The sequence below is a fragment of the Myotis nattereri genome (genome assembly GCF_964212035.1).
Source record: "Myotis nattereri genome assembly, chromosome: 14".
NCBI lineage: Eukaryota > Metazoa > Chordata > Mammalia > Chiroptera > Vespertilionidae > Myotis > Myotis nattereri.
Window position 1 is genome coordinate 52,438,267 of NC_138089.1, and position 26,956 is coordinate 52,465,222.

At 50.5% G+C, this 26,956-nt stretch overlaps 1 protein-coding gene across 1 annotated transcript in view; it reads right to left on the reverse strand.

The window, feature by feature from the left end:
* Nucleotides 1–26,956, reverse strand: part of LARS2 (leucyl-tRNA synthetase 2, mitochondrial) — a gene marked incomplete at its 5' end in the record, with an annotated part of 92,484 nt that overhangs the window by 10,523 nt on the left and 55,005 nt on the right. The window contains 7 exons of the mRNA XM_081106368.1: nt 1,367–1,549; nt 4,007–4,107; nt 14,926–15,063; nt 18,717–18,815; nt 20,479–20,762; nt 22,432–22,547; nt 25,702–25,806. Coding sequence (XP_080962494.1) covers nt 1,367–1,549; nt 4,007–4,107; nt 14,926–15,063; nt 18,717–18,815; nt 20,479–20,762; nt 22,432–22,547; nt 25,702–25,806 — 1,026 coding nt within the window. The remainder of the gene's footprint in view (nt 1–1,366; nt 1,550–4,006; nt 4,108–14,925; nt 15,064–18,716; nt 18,816–20,478; nt 20,763–22,431; nt 22,548–25,701; nt 25,807–26,956) is intronic.

Here is a 26,956-nt window from a genome sequence, read left to right on the forward strand (position 1 = left end):
AAGCTCGGCCAGGATGTGCGCACTGCACACTGCCTGATGAAGTGTCTGTGGCACAACAGGGAGCCTGGGGACACAGTCCCCATCTCACCGGGGCAGGTAACACTCAGGGCGGTGGTCTGCAGACCTCTGGGAGCCAACCGCATACAGCACGAGCTGTTTGCACACCACGTGTCCTTGCCAGATGTGTGGACTGCCTATGCCAACCTTGCTCATCCAACCTGGGTGCTGATCTGATTTCCAGGAGAAGATGAGCGCCTCATCCTATCGCCCTGGATCAAGGGTCAGCCAGATGAAGGCCAGGCCGGTCTTCACCCCTGGGCCACTGCACTAGGCGCTCCTAAGCCTGATGCACACGGACCTTGGGGAAGGCTCGCTAGGAGCAGCTGCCTGGAGGCTGCCTGCAGCGGGGAGGGAGCAGAACTGCGCCCCCAGGTCTGCACTTCCTAATCCCGGGTTCTAATGCAGCGGGCCCAGGACTGGCGCCTGTGACGGCTCCTCGGGGCGCCCTGCTCCCTAGACATGAGGTGGCAAACTAGGGGGTGATCCAGGCATCTGCGCGCATCTTCCCGTCACACGCATGAGCAGATCACCGAGGAAGCGTGAATGGCCGCTGGATAGGGATCCAGGACACCCAGATTATTTTACATATTTATCATACATATTACCTGTAAGTATGTAATAAACATGCCACATACTACCCATGTTAAATATGTAATGTGTGTATTATAGACACTTATGCTATTCATAAGTATGTGATGTGTACATATAACAATATAATAAATCCAAGATTAGTTTCCTTCATGCTGTTGCAGATCTAAATGGCTTCGAGAGAGACTTCCCCAAGGGGGCTCTGGAGGCTGTGGCGACCAAAGAGGTCCCGTAACAGCAGGCCCAGGCCCAGGCCCAGGCCCAGGCCGGGTTTCTGGTCTGGTGAGGGTGATGGCACTTCTAGAAAAACCCTGTCAGGGCAGACCAGGGGCCCAGGGGCAGCATGGACGCCAGTCTGGCTCCAAGGACATGTTCTCAAGGTGGGTGCTCGTGGAACCTGGGTCCTCGTGGAACCTGGGTCCACGGGCTTGTTGGAGGCAGGCTCCTGGGCCTGCCTTGGGGCCGTGGCGGCAGGGGTGAGGACGGGGAGCCTGTGATGCCAACAAGCTCCCGGGTGATTCGGAGGCTCATTCACCTGAGACACTGGGCTCCCAGGGGCACCACCCTGGCTGATGCGGATAGACGGCCCCTCGCTCCACGGAGCCCATCTCCAGACCCCTCTCCCACTGCCTTCAGCCAGGACAGCGGCGTCCCCGAATGCCTTCGGCATACAGGCTGATGACAAAGGGGGCCGAGCAGGAAGAGGCAGGCGACTTACTCTTGACGTCCCACAAGATATCCTTCTCTGGGGGGGCGGCGAAGAGGAGGTAGAGGCGGACCGTGTCGATGCCGTACTGCTGCACCACCTCCTCGGGGTCCACCCCATTGTGCTTGGACTTGCTCATCTTCTCCCACGTCACCTCCAGCGTCTCCTTTGTTCTTGCATGAACAGGGACAGAACCTAGATGCCAAAATAATACGGCGGTACGGCGAGTGCACCCCTGAACTGATTCTATGAAAATACATTCAATAAGGAAACAGTGGGCGAGCAGTTACAACTGCCCCCGGGAACGCCGCTAATTCACCGAACAAGCCCCTCTCGCTCCACCCGCAGTATAGGACAAAAACTGCTTTTACGTGAATGAGGCTCACCTCCCACCACAAATCTTCCTTCATGAATATAATCTTTCCTCAACCACAAAATAAGACCAAGCAATCTCTCCTTTAATAAAAGCATGTGCCGAAAGAGGAAATGAGGAAGGATAAGGAGGACTCATACGCATTGCCGTTTTCTTTGTGGATCCGGGGTTTCCTATGGAGCTGGCGGCTGGCCAGCGAGGCCTCAGAGCAGCACAGCGCCCTGCGTCTCGGTCGCTGGCCTTTAGTCCAGGTCTTAGTCACCAATGATCTCACACTGTCAAGGCCACGGAGCTAACTCACTGGGCTCACACGAATGTGGTCCCTCGATGCTGCCAGAGCCACGCCCTGTCCTTGGAAGTGTCTCCTTCCCACCCACACGCAGTGGCCCAGGGGGCGCTGGCAGAGGAGGCCCGAAATGGCCATGTTTGGAGGAGGCCGGGGCCAGGAAGGACATCTGACCAGGCTAAGCCTCTTTCTCAGGACCTGGAGCTAGGAGACAGAAGCTCTGTTTGGATGGCGTTGGGCACTGCAGCCGTAAAAACCAGAGAGATGGGGCAAGACCGGGCACAGTGGCTCCCTAAGGTCGCTCTGCAAACGGAAATGAGGGGCGAGCAGAATCCAAGCCTGGAAAACAGGACAGAGAGAAGCAGGAAGAGGAACCAGGGGCTGGAGGAGAGGGAGGAGAGAGGAGTGGCCTGGGGACGTCCCCCACGAGGTGGGGCTGCTGGTATTTCCTGCAGCTGCGCTGGGGTGATGCCCCCACATCCTTGTGCTAAAACCGTCAAACGCCCAAGGGACCGAAACATGTGCCTAAAAGCCAAGTCCACACTTCAGGAGAGGAACACACACTAAGCGGATGGAGGCCTACCCTGCGGACCCTCGGTTTCGCTCCTGGGGACAAGTCTCCGTGAGAAGGGGAAGATGTTCACAACACTGGCCTCGGAGCAGAGGGAGCTGTTGGGTGCAGGCTGTGCTGAGGCTCAGGGAACCTCTGCCCCCCAGGGCCCCACCGCTGCTCCGGGCTGTGCTGAGGCTCAGGGAACCACTGTCCCCAGGGCCCCATCGCTGCTCTGGGCTGTGCTGAGGCTCAGGGAACCTCTGCCCCCCAGGGCCCCACCGCTGCTCCGGGCTGTGCTGAGGCTCAGGGAACCACTGCCCCCCAGGGCCCCACCGCTGCTCCGGGCTGTGCTGAGGCTCAGGGAACCACTGCCCCCCAGGGCCCCACCGCTGCTCCGGGCTGTGCTCGCATATACAGCCCTGCTGTGCGAACCAGGAGAATCAGGAAAAAGGCATCTTTCTGGGCAGGGAAGCTAAGGAGTTAAAATGGCCCCTCTCGGCAGATGTGGCCCTGGGGTGCCTTGTCTGGTACGTGGCTGGCTGTCAGGCCTCGCTCACACCCTCGGCTGGTGCCTTTGTGCCCTGACCGCTTCCCTCAGAGCTGGGTTTATGTGCCCCTGGTCCGTGCTGGAGAAACACTGCCAACTTCTGCTTCTCCAGCTCCTTTTTCTCCCATGGTGACCACTGTTAACCGGACATCTGACCGCTTTGATTAGGTAACTCCTCTACTGCTTGGTGGGGGAGGCTGCCGACCATTTAAGGGGTGTTGGCTTCACCTAATCTCACCCATTATGCACTGGTTTTCTAAAGAATTTCAGGGCCACAGTGCTGGGGTTTTCTCACAGCTGCCTCCGTGTCACCCCCTTCCGCATTTTTGAACATGTCGTTTACTTTGTTTGTGTGCTGGGTGCACAGGACATGTGCTCATCACGCCACCTAAGGAGCCGGTGGGAGGTGCTCTCTGTGAGGAAGAGTGAAGCACAGGGTGGAGGGAGAGGGAGAGGCTCAGGAGGGCAGGGGGTGCTGTCCAGGTAATGAGGGAGGGCGTCCATCAGGCAGCGCTGGACCTGGACGGGTGGCTGCGGGGGCTGCGGGAGCAAGTAGAGAGGTGGCCCCCAGCTTCTCTAATGCGCCTCTAGACCACGTGGCAGAAACGCGGAGGGACCCCAGTCTCCTGGCTGGGAGCTGTCCCTGACAGGGGCTGTCAAACACGAGCTGGGACAGGTTACATACGGATGAACACCCGCCAGTAGCTAACAGGCTGGATTGGATGGGGCCTGGCCGCCTGCAGAGGGCGGGCCCGGAGCCAGCCGAGGCTGAGACCAGGAGGCCACAGGCCCCGCTCCTGCTTCGCACCCAGCCAAGGCCTTTGTCAGTGGCTCTCAGGCCGGGCCTGGGTCCTCTGCACCCACCGGGATGGGACCGGCTGGGCCATTCTTACCTGTGAGGTCGACTTCCTCTCTCCGTAGATACTGACCCGATGGAAGGCGGAAGGTCTGCCCCTTGATAAGGCCTTGGGCCAGCAGCTTATGGAAAGGCTCTCTGCGAAAAGAGCAGGAGAAGAAGACTGGTGGGCGAGGTATTCAAAGCAGCCAGAGGACAGCAGCTGGAGAGAGAGGGCCGCCCTCTCTGAAAACAGGTGGGCCGAGCACCGCCGCATGTAAACCCACTTGAACAAATGGCTCCTTAGAAATTAGTGGCAAGAGCCCTGGCCGCGGAGCTCAGTTGGTTAGAGCGTCGTCCCAATACACCAAGGTTGCGGGTGCGATCTCCAGTCAGGGCACATACAAGAAGCAACCGTGAGAGCGCAAAGAAGCGGAACAAGTCCATGTTCTTTATTCCTCTCTCCTTTTCCTTCCTCTCTCTCTCTCTCTCTCTCTCTCTCTCTCTCTCAAAATACATAAATAATCAATAATACAATTAACATAAATAAATAAGCGGTAAAAACATTAAGTCAAACCAGCAGGTACTAACTTCTTTTGGAAGGCCTGGATTTGAGCCTCCATTCTGCTTCTCAAGGAATTCTACGAGCCAAGGCAATGCACTCGTTCTCAGCATCAGCGTTTATCGTAAAGGGAGGCAGCAGAAGTCTGCCTCAAAGGCCATTGGGAGATGAAATGGAATGATCGCGTGAAAACACTCGTAAGGTTTCCAGAACCACACGGAAGGGCCAGGAGGACACGGAGGTTCACACGGGCTGTTCGCACAGTTACCCTCCCCTTAACCTTACATTCAGGGCCTGCGTTAGACATTTCTAACTCATACAAATTATACACGAATACACCCTTTCTGTTCATCGAATGCCACCCCCCCGCCCAAGGCCTACTCCCCTCTGAGGAGGCAGTTATTCTTAATAGTTTAGTGAATATCCTGGAAAAGTCTGGAGACTTTTTCCAAAACCTTTTCCATGCAAACCTGTATATACACATATATGGTTGTAGAGACTTCTGGGTGGATTTAAATCGTTGCGGTCATAGTGCACATTATTTTGTGGCATTTCGTTTAACAATACAAATGTCCTTTTTTCCACAGCAGTCCATATAGATCTGTATCATTTTTTATGTTATTTTTTTTGTTAATCCTCACCAGAGGATTTTTTTCCATTGATTTATTTTTTTTTAATTTATTTTATTTTATTTATTTTTTTAGTGAGGGTGGTAGGGAAGGAGAGAGAGAGAGAGAGAAAGAGAAAGAGATGTGAGAGAGACATATCGCCTCCCGCATGAGCCCTGACCTGGGCAGGGAATCAAGCCTGCAACTGAGGCACGTGCCCTTAACTAGGACTCGAACCCGGGACCCTGCAGTCCTCTGGCTGATGCTCTAACCACTAAGCGACCGGGGAGGGCATTTAGCTCGTATTTAAACATCTCGTGTTCTGCAATATAGATGGGTTATAATTTATTTACATTGCCTGTGTTTTCTTTTTCTTAAAAAAAGGAGTTTTAGTCACACCTTTACTGGCTGAATAGTAAAATACAAACTTTTTCTCTAAAGAGGACAAGTTGAGGTTGACCCTCACACTGAATGACTTCATTTCAGATTTAAAATGTTTACTCTGAAGAGTCCACCTGATTCAGCTCTGAGGCACGTGAGCAAGAGCTACTCTAACTCCACGAATGACCTGTGGAGACATGGCTGCTCCCCGGGTCCGTGTTTCACATCCATGAGGACACGGGAGGCTGAGTGGTGTTCCCATGCACGTCGCGGCAGCCCGCCCTCCCTCTCCACATGCAAACCTTGGGCTCCGAGTTCACCTACACAGAGTGGCTTTGATGTCGAGGTTCAAGAAACCCAGTCATTTCAGAGGCGGCGCCGACCACAAACTCTGCTCTAGTGAAGTAGGCGGGGGGCTGGCTGTGCTCATGTCACAGGCTCTCACGTGGCCCACAGCCTCTGACGCTCTGATGCAGAGGAGGTCCGCTCCTGACAAGGCCTCTGGACAGGCCCCGGTCGCACACTGCACAGCCCCCGTGGCTGCGAGGACAGAGGTGGTTCAAAGGGATTTGGGGGAGGCAGGGGGTACAGTTGATCAAAGAGACAGCAGGAATGAGATGAGGGTCAGCTAGACAAAAAGGACCCCTGGCCTGCGTATGTAAAACCTTGTTATGAGCAGTGTACGTGTGTACATGCTGCTGTCCGACGCAGCTTCCCCGCAGCAGCGCTGGTGCGGGAGGATGCGCGTAACTTCCCGGCTGCTGCCTGGGGCTCCAGTGCTCCTGCGCTAGTTCTCACTGCGAGTCCATGGCTTTGGTCACTTTTACGTCAGATTTTAAAAAGATGTCTCTGGGGTGGAATTTGGGAGGGAACAATCTAAATTCCCAAAGATAAAATCAGTAGCATTTAATCCTCAAGAAGGGAAGGCAAAGAATGGAGCCCCGTTCTCTGTTCTCGCAGTTTATCGAGTTGGCGCAACGCCGCCACCTTCTGGGAACGAGCGGAATTGCAACCTTCCAGCAGGCGCGCCTAACTGCAGCGGGCGGCGCCCGAATGCTGCACTCCTCAGGCCTCAGAAACATAAACCTTTCGGGGGGGGTTTTGTTAATCCTCACCAGAGGATATTTTCCCACTGATTTTTAAAGAGAATGGAAGTAAGGGGGAGGGAGGGAGCAAGTTAGAGAGAGAGAGAGAGACATCGATGTGAGAGAGACACATCAATTGGTTCCTCCAGCTAGTGCCCTGACTGGGACCAGGGATTGAGCCTGCAACTATGTTCCCTGGACCGGAATTGAACCCGAGACCCTTCAGTCCAAAGGCCAACGCTCTGTCCACTGAGCCAAACTGGCTAGGGCAAAAAAATCCAACTTTTACAAGCAGTTCAGCACACATACTGAAAAGCATATAAATCCTAGAGGTCAAACTTGATGAATTTTCACAACATAAACACATACACTGGTGTAACCAGCATCCAGGTCAATGACCAGAATGTGACCAACCTCCTGCAGACCCCCAACCACCTTCCAGGGGCACCACCAGCCTGGCTGCGACACCAACAGTTAATTCTGCCTGTTTTCAGAACCACTTCTAGCCCTTTTGGAGTGCGTGTCCACCCTGGAGGCTGTCCCCAGAACTGGCAGGCGGGACTCAGAGAGCAGGGCAGAGTCCAGGCCTGCTCCTTGCAGGAGTCGGTCTTAATTTCTCAAACACAGGACACAGCCGGTAGCTTAGGCTCGCCGGGCCCTCCTCCCCTAGCCGTCCTGGCGGCATCACCCAGAGCAGGGATGGCGGGACTGCCCAGGGGCCCTGACCCCCAACTTCCCAGGCACCGCAGATCCTGGCAGCTCTCCCCGGCTGCCTCAGACTGAGCATCGAATTCTTCTTAGTACCACCTTCTCACAAAGCAGAGTCACCATGTGAATTTATGATTTTTATCCAACAGGTGCCTACTGGGTGCCTCCTATGTGTCTGGTGCTGAGCCAGGCCCTGGGGATGTCCTGGTGGGCAAAGCCCCCCTCCCTCAGGGAGCCAGCCCTTGGCTCTCCCTGGACCAAACCACTGCCCGAGCACCCTGAGAGCTGGGGGCAGGGGGAGGGGGGCGGGGGGCTTTTGCAGGGAGAGGTGCACTGATAGATTTCAAACTGTCCACTTCAAGCTCAAAGGAGGAGCAGCAGGAACAAGGGAATGAGAGTGGGAGAGAACCCCGAATGTTGGCAAGGAATTTCAGTGGGGAAGGTGCTCCCCAGCTCCTGAACAGCTCATTCCCGTGATCCCCACCCTGACTCTTCCAGGGCCCCAGGGGGGCTCCATAGGCCTGTGGGTATCTGGTTCTCATTTTCTTGGCTGAAGCCAGCCACATCCGCCCCCATGTGCAGTTTAGCTCTAAATGAGGACTCACGTTTATTTATTCAACACACATCTGAGCAACAGCTGGGTGCAGAGCACTCTGCAATTAATCAGAAAGCTCACAGCAAAACGGGCGCCCGAGACGTGCTCATAAATAACACTTGACACCTTCAGGAGGGCACCAGGTGAGATGCGAGGGGTACGGTGCCCAGGGGTGAGGGTCAAGGGGACATCAAGGGCCCTGCTGGACCTGGAACAGTCCTGCTGCAGTAGAGATCACACCACACTGCCAAGTTCATTATCAAGATGCACGCCTGGCGTGAGGCACTTCCCATTTGTTTGTGCGTCCATTCACTCATTCATCACAGTGACTGTGGATAGTGGGGGGGGGGGGTGTTTAAAAGAAAGCGAAAAGCCTGCGACTCTACACCACCAACAAACCCCTCTGACTGGGGACCATCCAGAGTGGGGGCAGCATGCGGGGCGCTGCCTTGAGGACGGCCCTCCACAGCTTCATTTCATGAATACACATTTGTGCTCCTTGTTCTGAGCGGGCTTCCTCCTTGCTCCTTTCACACCACCGCTGGGGGTGGGCTGCGTTGCTTGCACTGCAGCTCAGCTGGGGGCATGCAGAATGGTGCATCTTCGTGCTTCCTCGACCGTCTGGACTGCACTAACTCAGAAATTACAGCTGTACCTGCTGGTCATGGAAGGCCCCTTTATCCCACTAAGAAAGGAAGGGAGGGAGGAGAGAAGGAGGGAAGGAAGGAAAGGGAGGGAGGGAGTTGCTAATTAATAAAAGAAACAAGGAATTCAGAGCATAGATTGATAGGCTCTTTTAAACACCCTTATGCAAATCATTGCCTGCAAGGAATATGCTAAGCAAGATGTAGCTAAGAGGATCCCAGGGCTCATGAGGGCCCTAAGCAGTCCCTGTGGATGGCACTGACCTACTTAGAAAGCCCTAGAGGGCCTGCTGCCCACCCTTCAGACCAGGTCTGGTGGCTAGCCTGGAGGTCTTGGAAAAAGAAAACAGGAAGCCATGGATCTCTGAAAACATTTCCAGCTTAGACTTTCCAGACTGAATTCACCTCCGCCTTGGACCATTATGTCCACAGCATTAGCCAGTTTCGAAGCTTGAAGCCATGGCTCATTCTTAAAACATTACCATCTCTGTTTCCTAGCAGCCAGCCAATAGCGCACAGGGAGACCTTGCTAATACAGGGAGACCCAAGCGAAGCTTCTCTTTTATTCCTTCCCCTCCCTTCTCCCAGGAGCCGGTTCTGGTATGGTCAGAGGAGCAGGAGAGAGCTCCCAGGGACAGCAGAGGCTGCTTAACAGGGGAGCAGGGAACTGTGACCTCCTGGTTCCTGGGTCGATGCTCAACCACTTAGCCACACCATCTGGGCCTCAAATATAGTTTTAACCCACGGAGAAGAAGTCATGAAAGCAGCCAGGCCCTGTCCTATACCTTAAAACAGGTAGCCATCAAATGAGTCACTGATTCAGTTACTGCCACAAAGAGCTGCTCCGAAGCTGGAGCAGCGTGCCCTGCCGTGAGGAGCCAGAAGTCACTTACAGCCTTTCTGTCTAGACCCGCGTGGGACAGGACTGCTTCCCCTGCTGCACCGGGCCTTTGTACTTGACCTCCATCCGATTCTCCCTACCCCAAGGAGAGCCCGTCCTCTGAAGAACATACACTTGTATCTGTTTATGTCAAGGGGTTCAACTCGATTGATTTAAACCAGGGGTGGGGAACCTCCGACCCGCAGGCTGTTCAAGGCCTGCGGAATCATTCGGTCTGGCCCTGCCAAGGCTCTAGGGGTGAGTTAATTAAATGTTTGACCCAATATAGCAGGCTAATTGTTTGTTTTGTTTTGTCTTTGTTAATCCTCAACCGAGGAGATTTTCAAATTGATTTTTAGTGAGAGGGGAAGGGAGGGGGAGAGAAAGAGAGAAAAACATCGATGTGAGAGAGATACATCGATTGCTTGCCTCCCACACGCACTACGACCAGGGCCAGGGACTGAGCCTAACAGGCAGCTTTTAAGTTGATAATTTTGTATGGCTCTCGAATGATGTTATAAATATTCAAATGGCTCTTGGCAGAACAAAAGTCCCCCACCCTGAAAACGAATAGTCTCCAAGAGTGCACACCATCCACTGGTGACAGAAGCAGGATCCGATGGGCATCCTCAGGGGTGATCTTTATCCAGCGAGGTACAGAGGTTTCCATAGAGAAGGAATCAGAAAGGCAAGGCAGAATCATAAATCCTACCACCCCCGGTACAAACACGTGAACTCACTTATTACCCGCGGATTAAAGCTGTCAACGTGTTTCGTTCCTGACACGGATCAGTTTATTTTTACTCGCAAAGCTATCTGGGTCTAATGAGAAGAAAATTATTTTATGTATTTAATTTGTCCTGAATTAGTTTTCTGTACAGTAGATTTCCCATCCGTGTGGGCATGCACAGACAGAGGGAGCAGGTCTGAGCGCTCCATGCGCTGCTTGTTAATGAAACTGACTGTCGTCTCACCACGGAGGTTTTAAAAGTAACATTTTTTTGCTTTCAAAAATGTAAAAACACAAATCCTTTGACCCAGTACTCCCCAGTGTTAGGACTTGAACCTGCAGACAGGATTCCAAACACCTGCCAAGAGTATCGGTAAAGAGTCATCAGACTTTTTAATTTTTTTGTAACAGCAACTGAACCCATAGATGACTGCTTAAATAAATTATGGCATATCCTTATGGTGGGACACTACGAATAAGTTAAAAAGAACAGAATATATATATTTAATCCTCATCTGAGGATATTTTTCCATTGCTTTTTAGAGAGAGTGGAAGAGAGAGGGAAAGACAGAGAGAAACATCGATGTGAAAGAAACACATCGATTGGTTGCCTCCTGCATACACATCGATTGGTTGCCTCCTGCATGAGCCCCGATGAGGGCCAGGGCCAGGGAGGAGCCAGCAACCAAGGTACGTGCCCTTGATTGGAATTGAACCCAGGACCCTTTGGTCTGCAGGCCGATGCTCTATCCACTGAGCCAAACCAGCTAGGGTAGAGCAGAAGATTTTTATGTGCCGACATGGAAAGATCACTAAGTTATATTATTGAATCAAAAAAAAGCAAAAGATATACAAATAATATATGTAACATGTCAAAATGCGTATATCAATAGGAACACAGAGCTATGCAAATTTTTTGGGGGGGAAGAAATCAAAACACTGTTAGCAAGTTGAGGAGAAGTGTGCAGGGTGCGGTGCAGGGAGGACATTTCAATGTTCTCTTTCTGTGTAACTAAAATATTTTAATCTTAGACATGTATAATTACTTTCTATTGTTAGTCAGGGTTATCTGGCTGGGGAGATAATCAGACATTTTCCTACTTTTCTTTGTAATTAAAAAACAGACTAAGGGCCCTGGCCAGGTAGCTCAGTTGGTTAGAGTGTTGTACCAATATGCCAAGGTTGCAGGCTCGATCCCTGGTCAGAGCACATACAAGAATCAACCAATGAATGCATACGTAAGTGGAAAAACAAGTTGATCTCTCTCTCTCTCTCTCTCTCTCTCTCTCTCATCAATAAATAAAAAATTTAAAAATATTCTAAAAGATGTTGCATTAAAAAAAGGACAGCCCTAGCTGGTTTGGCTCAGTGGATAGAGCATCAGCCTGTGGACTGAAGGGTCCCAGGTTCGATTCCGGCCAAGGGCACATGCCTGGGTTGTGGGCTTGATCCCCAGTAGAGGGATGTGCAGGAGGCAGCTGATCAATGATTCTCTCTCATCATTGATGTTTCTATCTCTCTCTCCCTCTCCCATCCTCTCTGAAATCAATAAAAATTAAATTAAAAAAAAAAAAGGACAAATGAAACATGTAAAACATGGTCATCGAGCTGGCAAACTCACAAAAGAGAACTCATAGTTGGACCTTCACTAAAGAACACGAGAGCTATTCTAAAGCATGTGATTTGAAAAAAGGGGACATGACTTCAGATGTTAAGATCAGAGATGCAAGAAGGAAGAGTGAGAAAAGATATAGCAATTCCAACCACATTCCCATAGATACTTCTGTGGATCTGAGAAGCTGAATCTGAAATATACACGGAAGAACAAAGGTCCAAGCACAGCTAAGATACTCCCAGAGAAAAAGAATAAAGTAGGAGGACTTCCCTTACTGAATATTAAGACTTATAAAATTAAAATAAATCCAGTAAATAACTAGCACAGCACAAACCAAATAAACCAATGGAAGGAATAAAGATCCTATAATAGGCCCTTGCATATATATATGAAAACTTGATTTATGAGGGAGAGGACTCTACCGATCAGGGGGGAAATGGATGCTACTGAGACACTAAAAGCAATGAAAGGTTATTAAAATTTACTACATTCAATTATGAGTTTTTGTTCATCAAAAGACATAAAAATAAGGCAAGCTAAGGACTGGGAAAAAATACTTGCAATTCCTACAGCTGAAAAAGCATTAGCATCCAGAATAACCCAAGAATTTCTACAAACACCCTAGCTGGCTTGGCTCAGTGGATAGAGCGTCAGCCTGTGGACTGAAGGGTCCCAGGTTCGATTCCGGCCAAGGGCACATGCCTGGGTTGTGCGCTTGGTCCCCAGTGGGGGGCGTGCAGGAGGCAGCTGATCAATGATTCTCTCTCATCATGGATGTTTCTCTCTCTCTCTCTCCCCTCCCTTCCTCTCTGAAATCAATAAATATATATTTTTTAAAAAGAATTCCTACAAACAATAGAACACTACCCAGAAGAAATATGGGCAGCCGGGCCAGCGTGGCTCAGTGGTTGAGCATCGACCTGTGAACAGGAGGTCACAGTTCCATCTGATCAGGGCACATGCCCAGTTTGCGGGCTCAATCCCCAGTAGGGGGCGTGCAGGAGGCAGCGATTGATGATTCTCACTCATTGTTGATGTTTCTATCTCTCTCTCCCTTCCTCTCTGAAATCAATAAAAGTATATTAAAAAAAGAAATACGAGCAAAGGACACAGTCAAGGATCCAGTGTAAGAGGAAACACAGAGGACCATAAACATTAAAAACATGCCAGACTTCAGTAAGTCAGCAGTGTTGCTAACGCAAATCTAACTCACAGAGCAATCCATTCTATAACCACCAGCTTTTCAAAATGTAAAGCTGTTGTCATGATGAAGACATAGACAGAGCAACAGGAGCCCTCACCTCTGCTGTGAGAGGGTGGGTTTATGTAACCAACATGGTGCTCCTGAGTCAAGCTGAACATGTGCGAACCCCACAATCAGCAGCTCTACTCTTAGGGACACACCCCAGAGAACCACTGACACGTGGGGGTTTGGGCACATACACCGAGTTCTGCATTAGAATCCATTCCCTGTAACAGACACCACAGTGTGAGAGAGGAACGCTACAACTCTGTGCAGCAGTGTGGATGAACCCAGGAGTGTTGAGCAAGTAAAGCAGGACAGAGCGCCTGAAACAAGATCCTACTCAAACACAGGAAAACTAAACAGTGCATATTGTTGAAATACACACACACACACACACACACACACACACACAGGTGATACATTTATAAAGAAAAGTAAGTGAGTGAATAATTCAAGATTCAGGGCAGGGGTCTGCTGGGCGAGGGGTAGTGGTAGATGAAGAGGGATGTTGGAGAGGGCACCCCGGGAACTCCAAGGAACCTCTCACACTGTTTCTTAAACTGAGAAGGGGGTGCATGGCACTTCATTGTATGCTTTAAGTTGTTTAGTACATTAAATACATGTAATATATATGATATACTTCATGGGAAAAAGCACACGCACATCTTTCTGTACATCCTAGGGACTTGATCACAGGCCAACAGGAAGAGAATTTATCAATGGATGCCGGGAGCCAGTCCATCCTTGCTGTTTCAAGGGACCTGGCATATACGGCATACTGTTCTTAATATGTTTGCTCACCTTCTTGGCACTATGTGTTTTAACCAAGGTCACCTCTCTGAGAAAGGTTGTTTCCCCAGGTAGGGATTTTCCCCTGAAGTTAGGGAGGGAATAAAACCCCTTAACTAAGTGCCAGGCGGGTAATTAATCACTTTAACTACGAACAATCATGCTTAAGCTACATAATCTTTACTCCCTGGAATGGAGATAAGAAACGCCCTAACCTTTGGAATAGAGATTGATAGGATTGGAATCAACTGGTATAAATACAGATGTAACAAGACAACAGGACACAGAAACTAGACACAGAACCTACACAGAACCTAGAGACAGAAGAACTTCGCTGGAGAGAACATGGCAAAAGATCCTGGACAGAAACTGGCCACAGAACCTAGAGACAGAACCTAGCGAGAGAACATGGCAAAAGATCCTGGACAGAAACTGGCCTCAGAACCTAGAGACAGAACCTAGCGAGAGAACATGGCAAAAGATACTGGACTGAACCTGACTACAGAAATTGGCAAGAGAACCTGACTAGAACCTGGCTGGAGAACCTACAGAACCTGGCAATAGAACCAGGCAAGAGAACCCAACCATGCTGATCAACTGAACGCTGCCTCTGTGTCATTCCTTCTTCGCCGACTCCGTCCACACCTTTGGGGACCCCTGGACCTGCTGGGGTGGGACGCCAGCAAATGGATTTACAATGTGATTCCCTAGCCTTTAATCCGTTATATATTTTTATCAGAGTGATATAGTGAGGTAGGATTCAGTCCAGCTTGGAAACAGAGCTTGTACCAAGGGGCCAGAAGATAAATATGACCGAACATGAGAAGCAAAAAAAAGCTGTAGTGAAACATCATAAACCGCTCTTCTCTGCCTCTCAAGTAAAAAATCTCAATTGCTTAACTCTGTCAGACAGAGAAGGGCTGAAGGCAAGATTTGATGGGAACATGCGGTACCACCTCCTACAACAATTAAGCAACAGAAACGCACCTCCAATGGTTCAGGCTGACCTTGAACACTAAAATAGAATCGAAAAACAGAATTCTTCTGAGACATTTACTGGCTTCAGTATGGATGCCTGCTTTAAGTTGCTGTTCATGGTGCTGAATTCTTTTGCAAAGCGGCCTCACTGCTCACCTGTGCTTGACCATTTTTTGATCGTGGCAGAAATGACTGAAGAATCTCGCATAGAACAAGTGCATGACGGCGTGCTCTTTCCCCCCAATGTACAGATCCACGGGCATCCAGTAGTCGGCCAGCGCTGGGCTGAAAGGACTGGAAGAAAGAGAAATGGTCTTTTTTTAAAAACCTGCTTGGCCACAGTTGCATAAATAAGACAGATGGGCTGTAATTTGCATATGCCCTGAAATAAATTATGTCAGAGAAAAACACTGATTTCCTTTTAAAAATATAATAAGAGAGCCCGGCCGGCAATGCTCAATGGTTGAGCGTGGAGGTCACTGTTCGATTCCCATCAGGGCACATGCCCGGGTGGCAGGCTCGATCCCCAGTGCAGAGCATGCAGGAGGCAGCCAATCGATGATTCTCTCTCTTCACTGATGTTTCTATCTCTCTCTCCCTCTCCCTTCCTCTCTGAAATCAATAAAAAGTAAATAAATACATATACATATATATAAAGAGAAAACCTTATATAACAAAGGAGAAAAAAGTCAGATCAGTGTTCATTTGTAAAATTTATAAAAATTGTTTCAGAAGCCATTACTGACATATTTTAACAAATGCAATTTTCATATAAAATGAGGACAAGAGGAAAATATACAAGCAAAAAAAGGGGGGTATTTCAGTATAATGCATATTTGTATATCTAAATTTATTTTAATTTTTATTATGATAGAAAATTGAGATTTTTAAGTTCTTACCAACAGGGGGCAATGTAGCATTTACAATGGAGATTACCATACAGACACTAAATGTTCATTTTAAAACAGAAATTCAGTCTTATTTTTTTTTTTAATTTCTTTATTGGTTAAGGTATTACAAATGTGTCTTCATTTCCCATTAACTCCCCCGCACTGCCCGCCCCCCCACCCATGCTCTCATCCCCCTGTTGTCCGTGTCCATTGGTTTGGCTTATATGCATGCATACAATGCATACAAGTCCTTTGGTTGATCTCTCCCCCTTACCCACTCCCTCCCCTACTTTCCCTCTGGGGATTCATAGTCTGATCGCTGTTTCTCTGTCTTTGGATCTGTCCCTGTTCATCAGTCTATGTTGCTCTCTATATTCCACAAATGAGTGAGATCATGTGGTATTCAGTCTTATTTTCTAAATGCAGACAGCAAGAGCTTGTATTTGACTCCTGAAAGCAATGAGCAAACTTAGGGTACCTGTCAGAAAAGAGCCCACAACTCCCTGTCACCTAACTGGGTCTTTAGTCCACAGAGATCCTAAAAGGAAGGCTTCCCCAGACTCCCGGTCCTCAGGTATGCTGGGGGCGGGGTGGGGGGAGTGGGGGGAGAGGCAGGGAGAGAACCACTTCCTATGATGACTCTTGGAGGTGTGTGTGTGAGTGTGCAGAGGTATGTGAGTGTGCAGAGGTGTGTGAGTGTGCAGAGGTGTGTGAGTGTGCAGAGGTGTGTGTGAGCAGGTGTGTGTGAGTGTGCAAAGGTGTGTGTGAGTGTGCAGAAGTGTGTGTGTGCAGAGGTGTCTGTGTATGCAGAGGTGGGTGTGTGAGAGTGTGCAGAGATGTGTGTGTGCAAAGGTATGTGTGTGTGCAGAGGTGTGTGTGTGTGCACATGTGTTGGGGGGCAGTGCTGGCTGGGGACAGACCTCTTCATTCCCAGGGACTGCCCTCACAGAGGCCATCAGTGCAGTACACAGCATACTTCTGCCTTTGCAGGAGGTGTACTCCATGATTTCAAGCATCTGAGTTCTCTCCCCCACGCCTCTCCCCGCAGCATGGGCTCGGCTGGCGCTGGCTCCTGTTGCTAAGCAGGTGAGCCTGTCCAACCACCACGCGTTAGCATCTTACTGCAGCCTGGTCTCTCCTCCAGTCACTCTGCCAGAATTCTAGTAACATTTAAAAAAAATGTTTTTCTTTGTGAAAAATGGTTCCCCAGAGAAATCCAACTGCTGATCCAGGTGATAGATGAGAAAGGGAAGTCGGGATGGTACTGAGCCCCAAATGAGTTTGGGATCAACTAAGGACTGAGGTGCTGAAAGCAGCTACAGCTCGGATCTGCGATCTGCCCGAAACCACCAAGTGAGGCCGAAGCCGGTGCTGAAATGAGCGGCCGACTTTGGGAAGGAAATGCCGAGCTCCTGGTATCCCGGATGGGGGCTGTGAAGGCCCAGGACTGCCTCTCCAGCAGGAGGGTCCCACCGCTGTCATCTAGAGTCTCCCTCATCTGTGAGAGCTGCTCCCTGCAGCTCTGAGAGGTGCACGGCCTGCGTCCCGCATCAGCCGGCTGTTACTAGGTGGGCGCACCACAGCACCTTCTAGAAGGAAGACCCAGGAGAGGGCCCCTCTGTGGGGGAGCTGGGGCCACCCTGGCGGTTCCCAGCCTCAGCAGTCACCCCGTACCCTTTCTGTCTTTGCTGGTTTCTGTTCACTCAGGGTCCCCCTCACCTGGCCTGAATCAAAGCCAGAATCGCAATACTGTCAGGTGGGGCGGGGAGCGCAGGGGCACCCGTCTCACAGGAATATTATAAAAAGGGGCCTTTTTATACATGGGCTACGGGTTTCGGAGTCATTGTTCTCCTGCAGACAAGAGCGAGCTGGCAAGGCCTCTGAGCACAGTAGTTTTTTTGTAGTTTTTCCTGTGCTCTGCGATTGCTTTCTTTTGTTTTCATTCTCTCTCTACTTATCTACCTCCTGCGCTCTTTCCCTCATTTATCTGTTTTTTCAAGGGAACACAGGCACACAGACAAAAACCAAACAGCACCGAAGGGTTTGACATTCAGAGCAGTGCTCTCCGGCCCCATCCCTCCACTGACCCCCTTCTCCCCGCACACCCGACCATTCCTCAGCCACGTTTGCTCCTCTCAGCTGTTTCTTCTGGCAATTATTAAAAATATGTGCATACTCTTCGTTGATTTATCAGTTTTAGATTTTAATCGTTGACAGTGTGTGATAAGAGATGGCGTTTCTTAGCTCTCCTACACCCTCCCTCCTACCCTCCCTGCATAGTTCCATCATTATTTTCAGTCGAGTAAATGACATTAGAGCTTTATAATCGCATAAATGCAGGCCAGTGCGGGGCCAAGGGGGCATGCCCCCAGCACTTCCTTCCTTCCCCTGTGCTTTATCTTTCCTGTATTTGGGACTAACTTGGCCACGAATAATCTAATTCAATCATCTAACAGGCTCCCTTGACAAAATCTGCTTCAAGGAGCAGAGTGCCCAACAGCTCCCAGCAGTTCCATCTGTAAATCCACTCGGGCCCGGCTGGCGTGGCTCAGGGGCTAAGTGTGGACCTATGAACCAGGAGGTCACAGTTCGATTCCCGCGTAGGACTCATGTACAGGTTGCAGGCTCGATCCCAGGTGTGGGGTGTGCAGGAGGCAGCCAATCCATGATTCTCTCTCATCACTGATGTTTCTATCTCTTTCTCCCTCTCCCTTCCTCTCTGAAATCAATGAAAAAAATATATATGTTAAAAAAAATAAATCCACTTGGTGTCCATGCTGTGCCATGACACTCCAATGGGCAAGCTTTGCACGAGGCATCCTGTTGGCCTGGCTGAGACCTCCTCAGAGCTGCACTGTGGTCTGAGGCTCTTCCTACCTGTCTCCTACTTCCCTGGGTCCCTTCGAAGGGCGAAGGGTGCTCCCTGCGATTTCTGCTCCTTCGCCCTTCACTCCTCATAGGCACTTCCCCCAAGCCGTGTCCTGCACATCCAATCCATGTGGCTGTGCTTCTGGAAGACCCTGGGGTGGACACGTGCGAGAGTCGGGCAGGGCTTACCTGTGCGTGTTCTGAGGGTCGGTGTATCTGAAGTAGTACCAGGCGGAATCCACAAAGGTGTCCATCGTGTCTGTCTCTCTCTTGGCTGCGCCCTTGCACCTAGGAAATAAATGAAGTCTGTCCATTGGTTTCTTTAAATATTAATGCAGTGCTCCACCAGCTTTGAGAAAGCTGTGGTAATGAGGAGGAATGTGAAATGCCCTAAGGACAATGCACATCAGGGAGGGACCATTCCGAGAAAGCTCTTCCGTGTTTTAAAGAAGTTCTCGGAATAAGAACTTCAGTCTTTAACAATTAAAAGCCTTATTCTCCACTTCTCCAATGAAACCTGGTAGAAAATCTAACAACCTAAAGGGACAAGACAAGAATAAGTGTCTTCCTTGCGCATTAACTTCTATCTCAGGCGTGTCAACACTGCCTCTAGCCAAGCCTCCTTTATGATGCTTCGGAGGCAAATCAATTCACGAAGAGAAGTTGAAAACCAAATGCAGCCAGACGCTGCACCGGAAAATGAACTTTCTTAAAAACATTTGCTCTGGGGGGCAGGGTGCAGAAGCCCACTGGGTGACCCTGGTAGATCAATCACCTTGAAGCCCGAAGGCAGAGACCGCCGCAGCCCCCTCAAACCAGCTGGCGAGAAGCAGCCGTGAGCGCCTCCTCCCAGCTGTGCAACAAGTGGTCGAGGGGGGAGCCTGAATCAGCCCTGGGTGGGGGTGCCTACACCACAGAATCCGCAGCCCTGCAAACCGGACGCCCCAGGGCTACTTAGTACACATTTATCCACACCCGCTGCCTAAACACGGGCTCCTAACAGGAGGGTGAAGACAGACCTGCTGTTCAAGAAAATCAATGCAGACACTGGTGAGCGAGGGCTGAAAAGAAAAAGCAACCCTCGCCCTGGGGATGAAGATGCCAGGACGGAGGTTCCACCAGGGCCCAGCTGCTGAGCCAACTGTGAAGCAGGTCCCCAGGGTGCTGGGCCTGGGGAGTGAAGGAACTGGTGCCAAAGCCACATCTTCTAGGGACCCAGGAGAGGGTGCCCTTAGTCCGCCTCGCCTAGGAGAGGCTCAGCTCCCTTGAGGACCGACTAAGCCTGGACCAGCTATGGATCAGGTGAGCCAGCTGTTAACAGTGAAAAGCCACAGGGAAGGGGGAGGACACGGCCCGGACTCCACACTCTCCCTTTTGAGGCACAGAAACAGGGCCAACCATCCCACCGATGCTGCCGTGGGCAGTCTATGTCCTTGGGGGTTCTTGGAGGACAAGGAAAGGCATGAGGAGCCCCAGGAAGAAGCGATAAAACTTCTGCTAATTTGGCATGCAAGGGCTCGAGTCTGTTTTTAATCTTTAAATAAAAGAAGGGTTGCATTCATATCTCGCACCTGTGAAGCAGTTCATACCGGCTTTACAAATATTACCCTATTACCGAGGGAAACAGCCACTCCCACCTCCCACTTGTTAAATGGAAGTGGCTGAGCAGAGACAGGAGCCTCAGATATTGGGGTGTCTCTCGGGGGACCTCCCCAGGGACCTCCTTTTATTCAGGGGGCTCCCACTGAGAACAGTGGTGGCCCCTGCGGGTAGGAGCTTATAGAGACCCCGGGAATCCTGCTTCCCACCACCCCAAAAGGCCTACGGTATTCTACCAGCCCAGGGGGAGTCCCAGAAGGGAGCAGAGTTAGCCCCAGAGAAAAGGGAGTCTGAAACCCCAGCAGGGCGCTGGGGCCACAGTCAGTCTCAGCTGGGGGACGTGGTTGCTTACCTGGGGCAGGGGCAGTTCACCCACTCCGACGCCGTGGCCAGTGGGGAGCCTCCCTTGCCAGTGAAAGATGTGATGCTGGGCAAGGTCACGGGCAGGTCCTCCAGCGGCACGGGCACGGGGCCACAGGCCGGGCAGTGGACCATGGGGATGGGGGTGCCCCAGTACCGCTGCCTGGAGATCAGCCAGTCCTTCAGTTTACCACTCGTCACGTCTCCACCCACTCCCTTCCTCCGGGCTTTCTCAGTCAGGGCGAGAAACGCATCCTGCCGGCTCATACCTGTGAACTGAGAGGGAAAAATGGGATCCGTTTCTCCCTGCTCAAGAACAAGCATCGTGCCCGACTGGCATGGCTCAGTGGTTGAGTGTCGAGCTATGAACCAGGAGGTCACAGTTCGAATTCCTGGTCAGAGCACATGCCTGGGATGGGGGGTCGATCCCCAGTGTGGGGCAGGCAGGAGGCAGTCGATCAGTGATTCTCTCTCATCATTGATGTTTCTCTCTCTCCCTCTCCCTTCCTCTCTGAAATGAACACACACACACACACACACACACACACACACACACACACACACCAGTATACATATGAAGAACAAGCGCTGCCCGTGCCACCACCAGGACTGCCGGGTTTCTGTGGGCTCTGTGCACTGTGACCTTTGTGAGCCCAGGTGCCTTTGCCCTTGTGGGCCCCTCCCTCCCAAAGATCATACCAAAAAATTATATTTTATGACTGTGTGGAATAAAAATAAATATAATTTTTACCCTAAAAGTTCACTTTTTTCTTCTGATTTTAAAAGAAAACCTTTGGGGGGCCCTAAGCTGCATCCACAGGGCCATCTGATGGGTAAGTGGCCCTGGCTCCAGGCCTCCCCGGGCACCCCCTGCCAAGATCATCACACACCAGCACGCAGCTGCCGGTCAAGAACGGCATCACGTGCTTTTGTAATGACTGCTCCTCTGTTGGGGGAAAAGGCAGTCAGAAGAGAAAAATGCAGCATTGCCCCAAAGCAGGAGTGCAGCCAAGCAGGGAAGGGATGGGCCCAGCTTGGAGAACCAGAAGCACCTTTTGTACCTAAATGTTTCCATTTTGTAGACAGAGAAGGAAAGGAATGAGGAGAACTGGTCCTGTGGGTGTCCTGGAACTGGATAGGCCTGTGCTTGGCACTGGGGGCACCCAGGTAGGTCCCTTCTGTCTGCCCTCGAGCAGCTCACAGTCACAAGGCAAAGGAATAAGGGAGTACAGCCATGTTGGTCAAGCGCAGCTCCTTCCAGGAAGGGTCAGAAGTGTCCCCTGGAGTACAGAGCTCTCCCCTAGGACCCAGTCCACTCTGGGAGGCATCCTCCATGTCTCCTACTCCCACTCCACTGTCATACATGACTGGGGTGCGCATGCTCAGAAAGTCTACCTTCCTCCCCGGCCGGGTGGCTCCGCTGGTTAGAGCATCCTACTGACATGCCACGGCTGTGGGTTTGATCCCTGGTCAGGGCACATACAAGAAGCAACCAATGAATGTACAAATAAATGGAACAACAAAGTGATGTTTCTCTCTCTCCCCCCCCTTCCTCTCTCTCTCTGTCTAAAAACAAACAAAAAAAAGAAAGTCTATCTCCACGCATCACTGTTTTTACATTCCAGAAGCTCATGAGCAAAAGCAATTTCCTGGAAGAGGTCATTTTTTTTCACACAGCGGAGTCCCGACACGAAGTCTTGTTACTGTGATAACCATACTATGGTAGAATTGGGTTCGACTTAGTGTAGATTAACCTCTAGACCTTGAAAAAGAATATCATTTTGTTTTCACAGCTTAAGAAAGGAGGCTGCAATGCAAGACTGTTGGTGTGGGGACGAGTGAAGTGGCAGGCTGTACTGGGCACCAAAGGCAACTGTCGCCTCAGACTCGTGTCAAGGTCACGAAGTTAGAAGTCAGTCCTCAGGCCCAGGCCACAGGCACCCACCTCAGCGGAACCACTCAGCCTCTCCGTGCCATCTGGCAGCGTCTCAATGACCTCGGAGTAGGAGAGGCCCAGGGTTTGGGCTGTGGCGGTGTCCTCTGAGCTGGTGCAGGGAATGCCTGCGGAGAGGGGAAGAAAGGACACAAAACATCTCCTTTGCAAATGCCCAAACCACAAAACAACCAACAGCACCGACACGGCCTCAGCTTCTTCGGGGAGACGCTGCCTCTTTTCAATACAGAAGCTCCAGAAGCTCCCACACCCGCTGGAGAAAGGGGCGCCATCTTGGAGAAACCCACCGCCCTAGCAGCCCGGCCACCATCTTGGTACTGTTTCCTTTAAGTCTTCTTCCTTTGCCTAGTTTCAACAATAGTTGTAATTCTAAAATATACAACCTGGGCCTGGCCAGCGTGGCTCAGTGGTTGAGCGTCGACCTATGAACAGAAGGTCAGGCAGTATGATTCCCAGTCAGGCACATGCCCGGGTTGCGGGCTCCATCCCCAGTGGGAGGCGTGCAGGAGGCAGCCGATCGATGATTCCCTCTCATCACTGATGTTTCTTTTTTTAAAAAAAAAAAAAATATATATATATTTTACTGATTTTTTACAGAGAGGAAGGGAGAGGGATAGAGAGTTAGAAACCTGAGAGAGAAACATCGATCAGCTGCCTCCTGCACACCCCCCACTGGGGATGTGCCTGCAACCCAGGTACATGCCCTTGACCGGAATCGAACCTGGGACCTTTCAGTCCGCAGGCCAACGCTGATGTTTCTATCTCTCTCTCCTTCTTCCTTCTTCTCTCTGAAGTAAATAAAAAATATTCTTTAAAAATACACAACTTGGGGTGCTCTTGCCACTGAAACAGTATGTCACAAGTCTGGGGGGGGGGCTCTTCGCTGAACCCTCTCGGTGACAGAGGACAGTGTGCTCTCAGAGAGGCAGGCTGACTCCTCCCGCTCTGCCCGGCACCTGGAGAAATCCACGCAGCCAGGAGCCGGAAGCTGGAACTGTTTTTTCATACTCCTCCGTTCCCAGAGGCAAGAGCACATTGTGAATAGACATTTATTCTTCAACCCACACACCCCTGAGGAGATGGAGTCGGCATGAGTTAATCACCCCTCCAGAGGGCCACGGCCTGCTGTTTGGGCATCAGAGGTTCATAAAAACAAGTATTTCAGCTGACTGTGGAGGGCCGGTGGGAGCAGCATCCCTGGCCTCTGCCAGCAGCACTGCCCCAGGTGTGACCAACACAAATGTCCCTACAATTGCCAGGTGTCCCCTGGTGGCCAAATGTCCCCTGGCTGAGAACTCCTGCTGTAGGGACAACGGTCACAACTGCCGACATCCTCGTGGGCCCAACACATCTCGTGGCAAATGAGACAAAGCTACGGGAAACACACCCAACACTCAGGTCAGATTTCCAGAACGGCCTCTCCGAGCCCTGGCCTACGAGTTTGAAGTCATGTTTGGGAGACTCGCTCACAAGCCCTGTGGTGAGATGGAAGCTCCGTGGCTCCTGTTCCCGATGAGATTACTGACAGACAGTGCCTCCTAAAGCAAATGAATGTTCGCCCTGGACCTGAAAGCTCCTGGCAGGTGAGGACACACGGCGAGCAATGACGTGCTCGTGGTCAAGAAGGGAAGCGTCATTATCCCACGTGTGCGGGCTGGAGCGGCTGGAGCAAGGCTCGCGTGCAGGTGCTGTGCCAGGGAACGTATCTGACCACAGGAAGAATGCGCCGGGCCGGGGTGCTGGCCATGGTGCTGGCCACGTGGGCTCAGGACACGGCACTGTTTGTGAAAAGCTGGTGAGACGGCAAAATTACCGCTTCGTCTCTTGTTGGATTTCTGTTTCAGTTCTTGGAGGGCACGAGGCAATAACTCAGAAAATGTTAGTTATGTAACTGTGGGAAATCAAGACAACACAGGAGAAATGATTTTCCCAACAGACCTAAAATATCAGATGTTTTTTCCTTTCAGACACTCAATTTATGTGAGTACTTTGACTCAAAATACAAAAGAAAAAAAAAAGAAGCCATGCAGCAAGTGCTGCCGTATTTGTTTATCGTGGCCAGTTGTCTTAATGAGTTTATTAATGATAAAACTCATAAAAGGAGGAGATATTTCCTTTAACACGTTTTCTAGGCTTCAGCTGTCAGAATGCCCTGAACGGCTTAATAGCTGTGTTCTGTGTGGGTGTTTCTTCAAGTCACTTTGTCAGAAAGGAATCTGAGAACTGTGCGGAAAAACATGATTTGATAAGAAATGCTATTTTCTCTGTGTGCCAGGAAACAGAGTGAAATAGCTTTCTCTGCAGGGTCTGGCACTCCTGAGACCAGCCGAACTACAACAGGGAGGTGAAAAGAGGGGTGAGGGCAGACCTCGGGTGGACTGTCTGAGGCCATGTCCTTGGTTCCTTCCAAGACTTCCTGTTGGATGCGATCGTTTAGAACGCTCATGGCTCGGCCACTGTGGCTCAGTGGTTGGGTGTCAACCCCTGAACCAAAAAGTCACTGGTTTGATTCCTAGTCAGGGCACATGCCCGGGTTGCAGGCTCGATACCCAGTAGGGGGCATGCGGGAGGCAGCCGACTGATCCCTGTTTCTCTCTCACCGATGTTTCTATCCCTCCATCTCCCTTCTTTTCTTTTTAAATAACCAATCAAAACATAATAAAAAAAATAGAATGCTTGCGATGAGTAAGGCTGCCAAGGATACCCAACTTACCATTCTAAATATGCCTTCCATTGTGCTGCTGTTTCATGATCCTTTTCTTGAACGGCTCAAGCTCCCCTCTCCTCAAAGCCCTCACCAAAACCCCAGCCCGCGTGGATGGTTTGTGTGTGGAACCCCATCTCAGAAGCTGCCATGGGTTCTGAGACCTGAGATGGGATTTTCGCCTGAGCTGTTCTGTTCCCTACATTGTAGGTACATGTCTCACCAACTAGCTCTGCTGGCAAGATCCTCGGGCCAGACATCTTTGATTTTTCTCAATAGCAACTAGCAAGGTGTGATATACCTGATGTTTTCAAAATGTAGTTCTTAAATAAGGGTGATTAAATGAAGGGGGGGCATTCACTTCTACAAAGAGGCAAAACGAATTATGGCACCAATAGTCAGCTCTTCCATTTGACGGCAACAGGTTAGAATTTTAAATCTTTATCGTTGAAAGTATTACATCCTCTCCCATCTTCCCTCTGGGATTTGACAGTCTCAGTATTTTTACTTTAAGCCTGATAATACATGACCCCAACTACATTTTAATAGCTACGTACCTATTTTTGAATCCAGAGAGCCCTCAAATTCAGCGTCGGCCACGATGACGACAGGGACCTCCTGCTGGGTGAGCATGTTCACAGCGGTCACGGGCGTGAGGCAATCTGAAAATGAGAGTGGAGAACTGTGGGTACAGTCAGAGGGCGGCCTGCAGCTCAGGGGAGACAAGCGAGAAAAACATCCCTGTTTTGTGCTAATTGTCCAAGAATTTCTTCTTTGAAGGCTTTAATGGATCATTCACACCAGCGGGAATCAAAAGACTAAACAAATACATGAAAATGTTCCTCCATGCTCATAACCAAAGAAGTGAAAATGGCATTTTTACTTTCCACATGGAGGAGAAAAGATGCTCCCATCACCCCCCATTTCCTTTTGAAAAACACCTCAGTATACTGCTGAGTGAGCAACACAGAAATCTACCTGTGGTGAAACTAGGAGACATCTGGAATTCCAAACCATCGCGCGTGAAGACGGAGTGGGCCAGAGAGCAGAGAATGACTGAGTAGAGAGAGTCAAGACGCACAAAGACAGATGTTTCTTCCTACATTCCCCTCGTTAGGAGATGCAGGAGGACGTGTTCCAGCAACATGAAGGGGTCAGTCACGAAAAGGACAGACCTGGGATCCAGGAAACAGCGGATCCCAAGAAGGTAAGAGGTAGGTTATTTGCAGAACAAAGGCAGAGGGAGGTCCTAGAGGACAGGGTGCAGCAGAGGCCTGGAGGGCGACCAGTCACAAGTGAGCGGGACATAGGGCCCCAGGCAGCCTCTTCGGGGTAGAGGGGGAACCAATACAGATTGGAACATGCAGAAAACTGTACCGAGAGGAGTTTTAAAGAGCTTCTGGGAGGGTGTGGGAAGCCTTAGAAATTCAAAGAACACAAAGCAAATGAATAAAATGAGAACATAGTGAACTTCAGGAAAAACAGAAAGTTATATAAAAAGGAAAATGTAATCATAGTATCCTTGGCTCAGCTGCGAAGGTATTCATGTGGTCGTTATCAAGCCCTTCATTTGAAACTGTCTTTTTTTTTATGAGGTTTTTTTTTATATATATATATTTTATTGATTTTTTACAGGGAGGAAGGGAGAGAGATAGAGAGTTAGAAACATCGATGAGAGAGAAACATCGATCAGCTGCCTCCTGCACATCTCCTACTGGGGATGTGCCCGCAACCCAGGTACATGCCCTTGACCGGAAGCGAACCTGGGACCCCTCAGTCCGCAGGCCAACGCTCTATCCACTGAGCCAAACC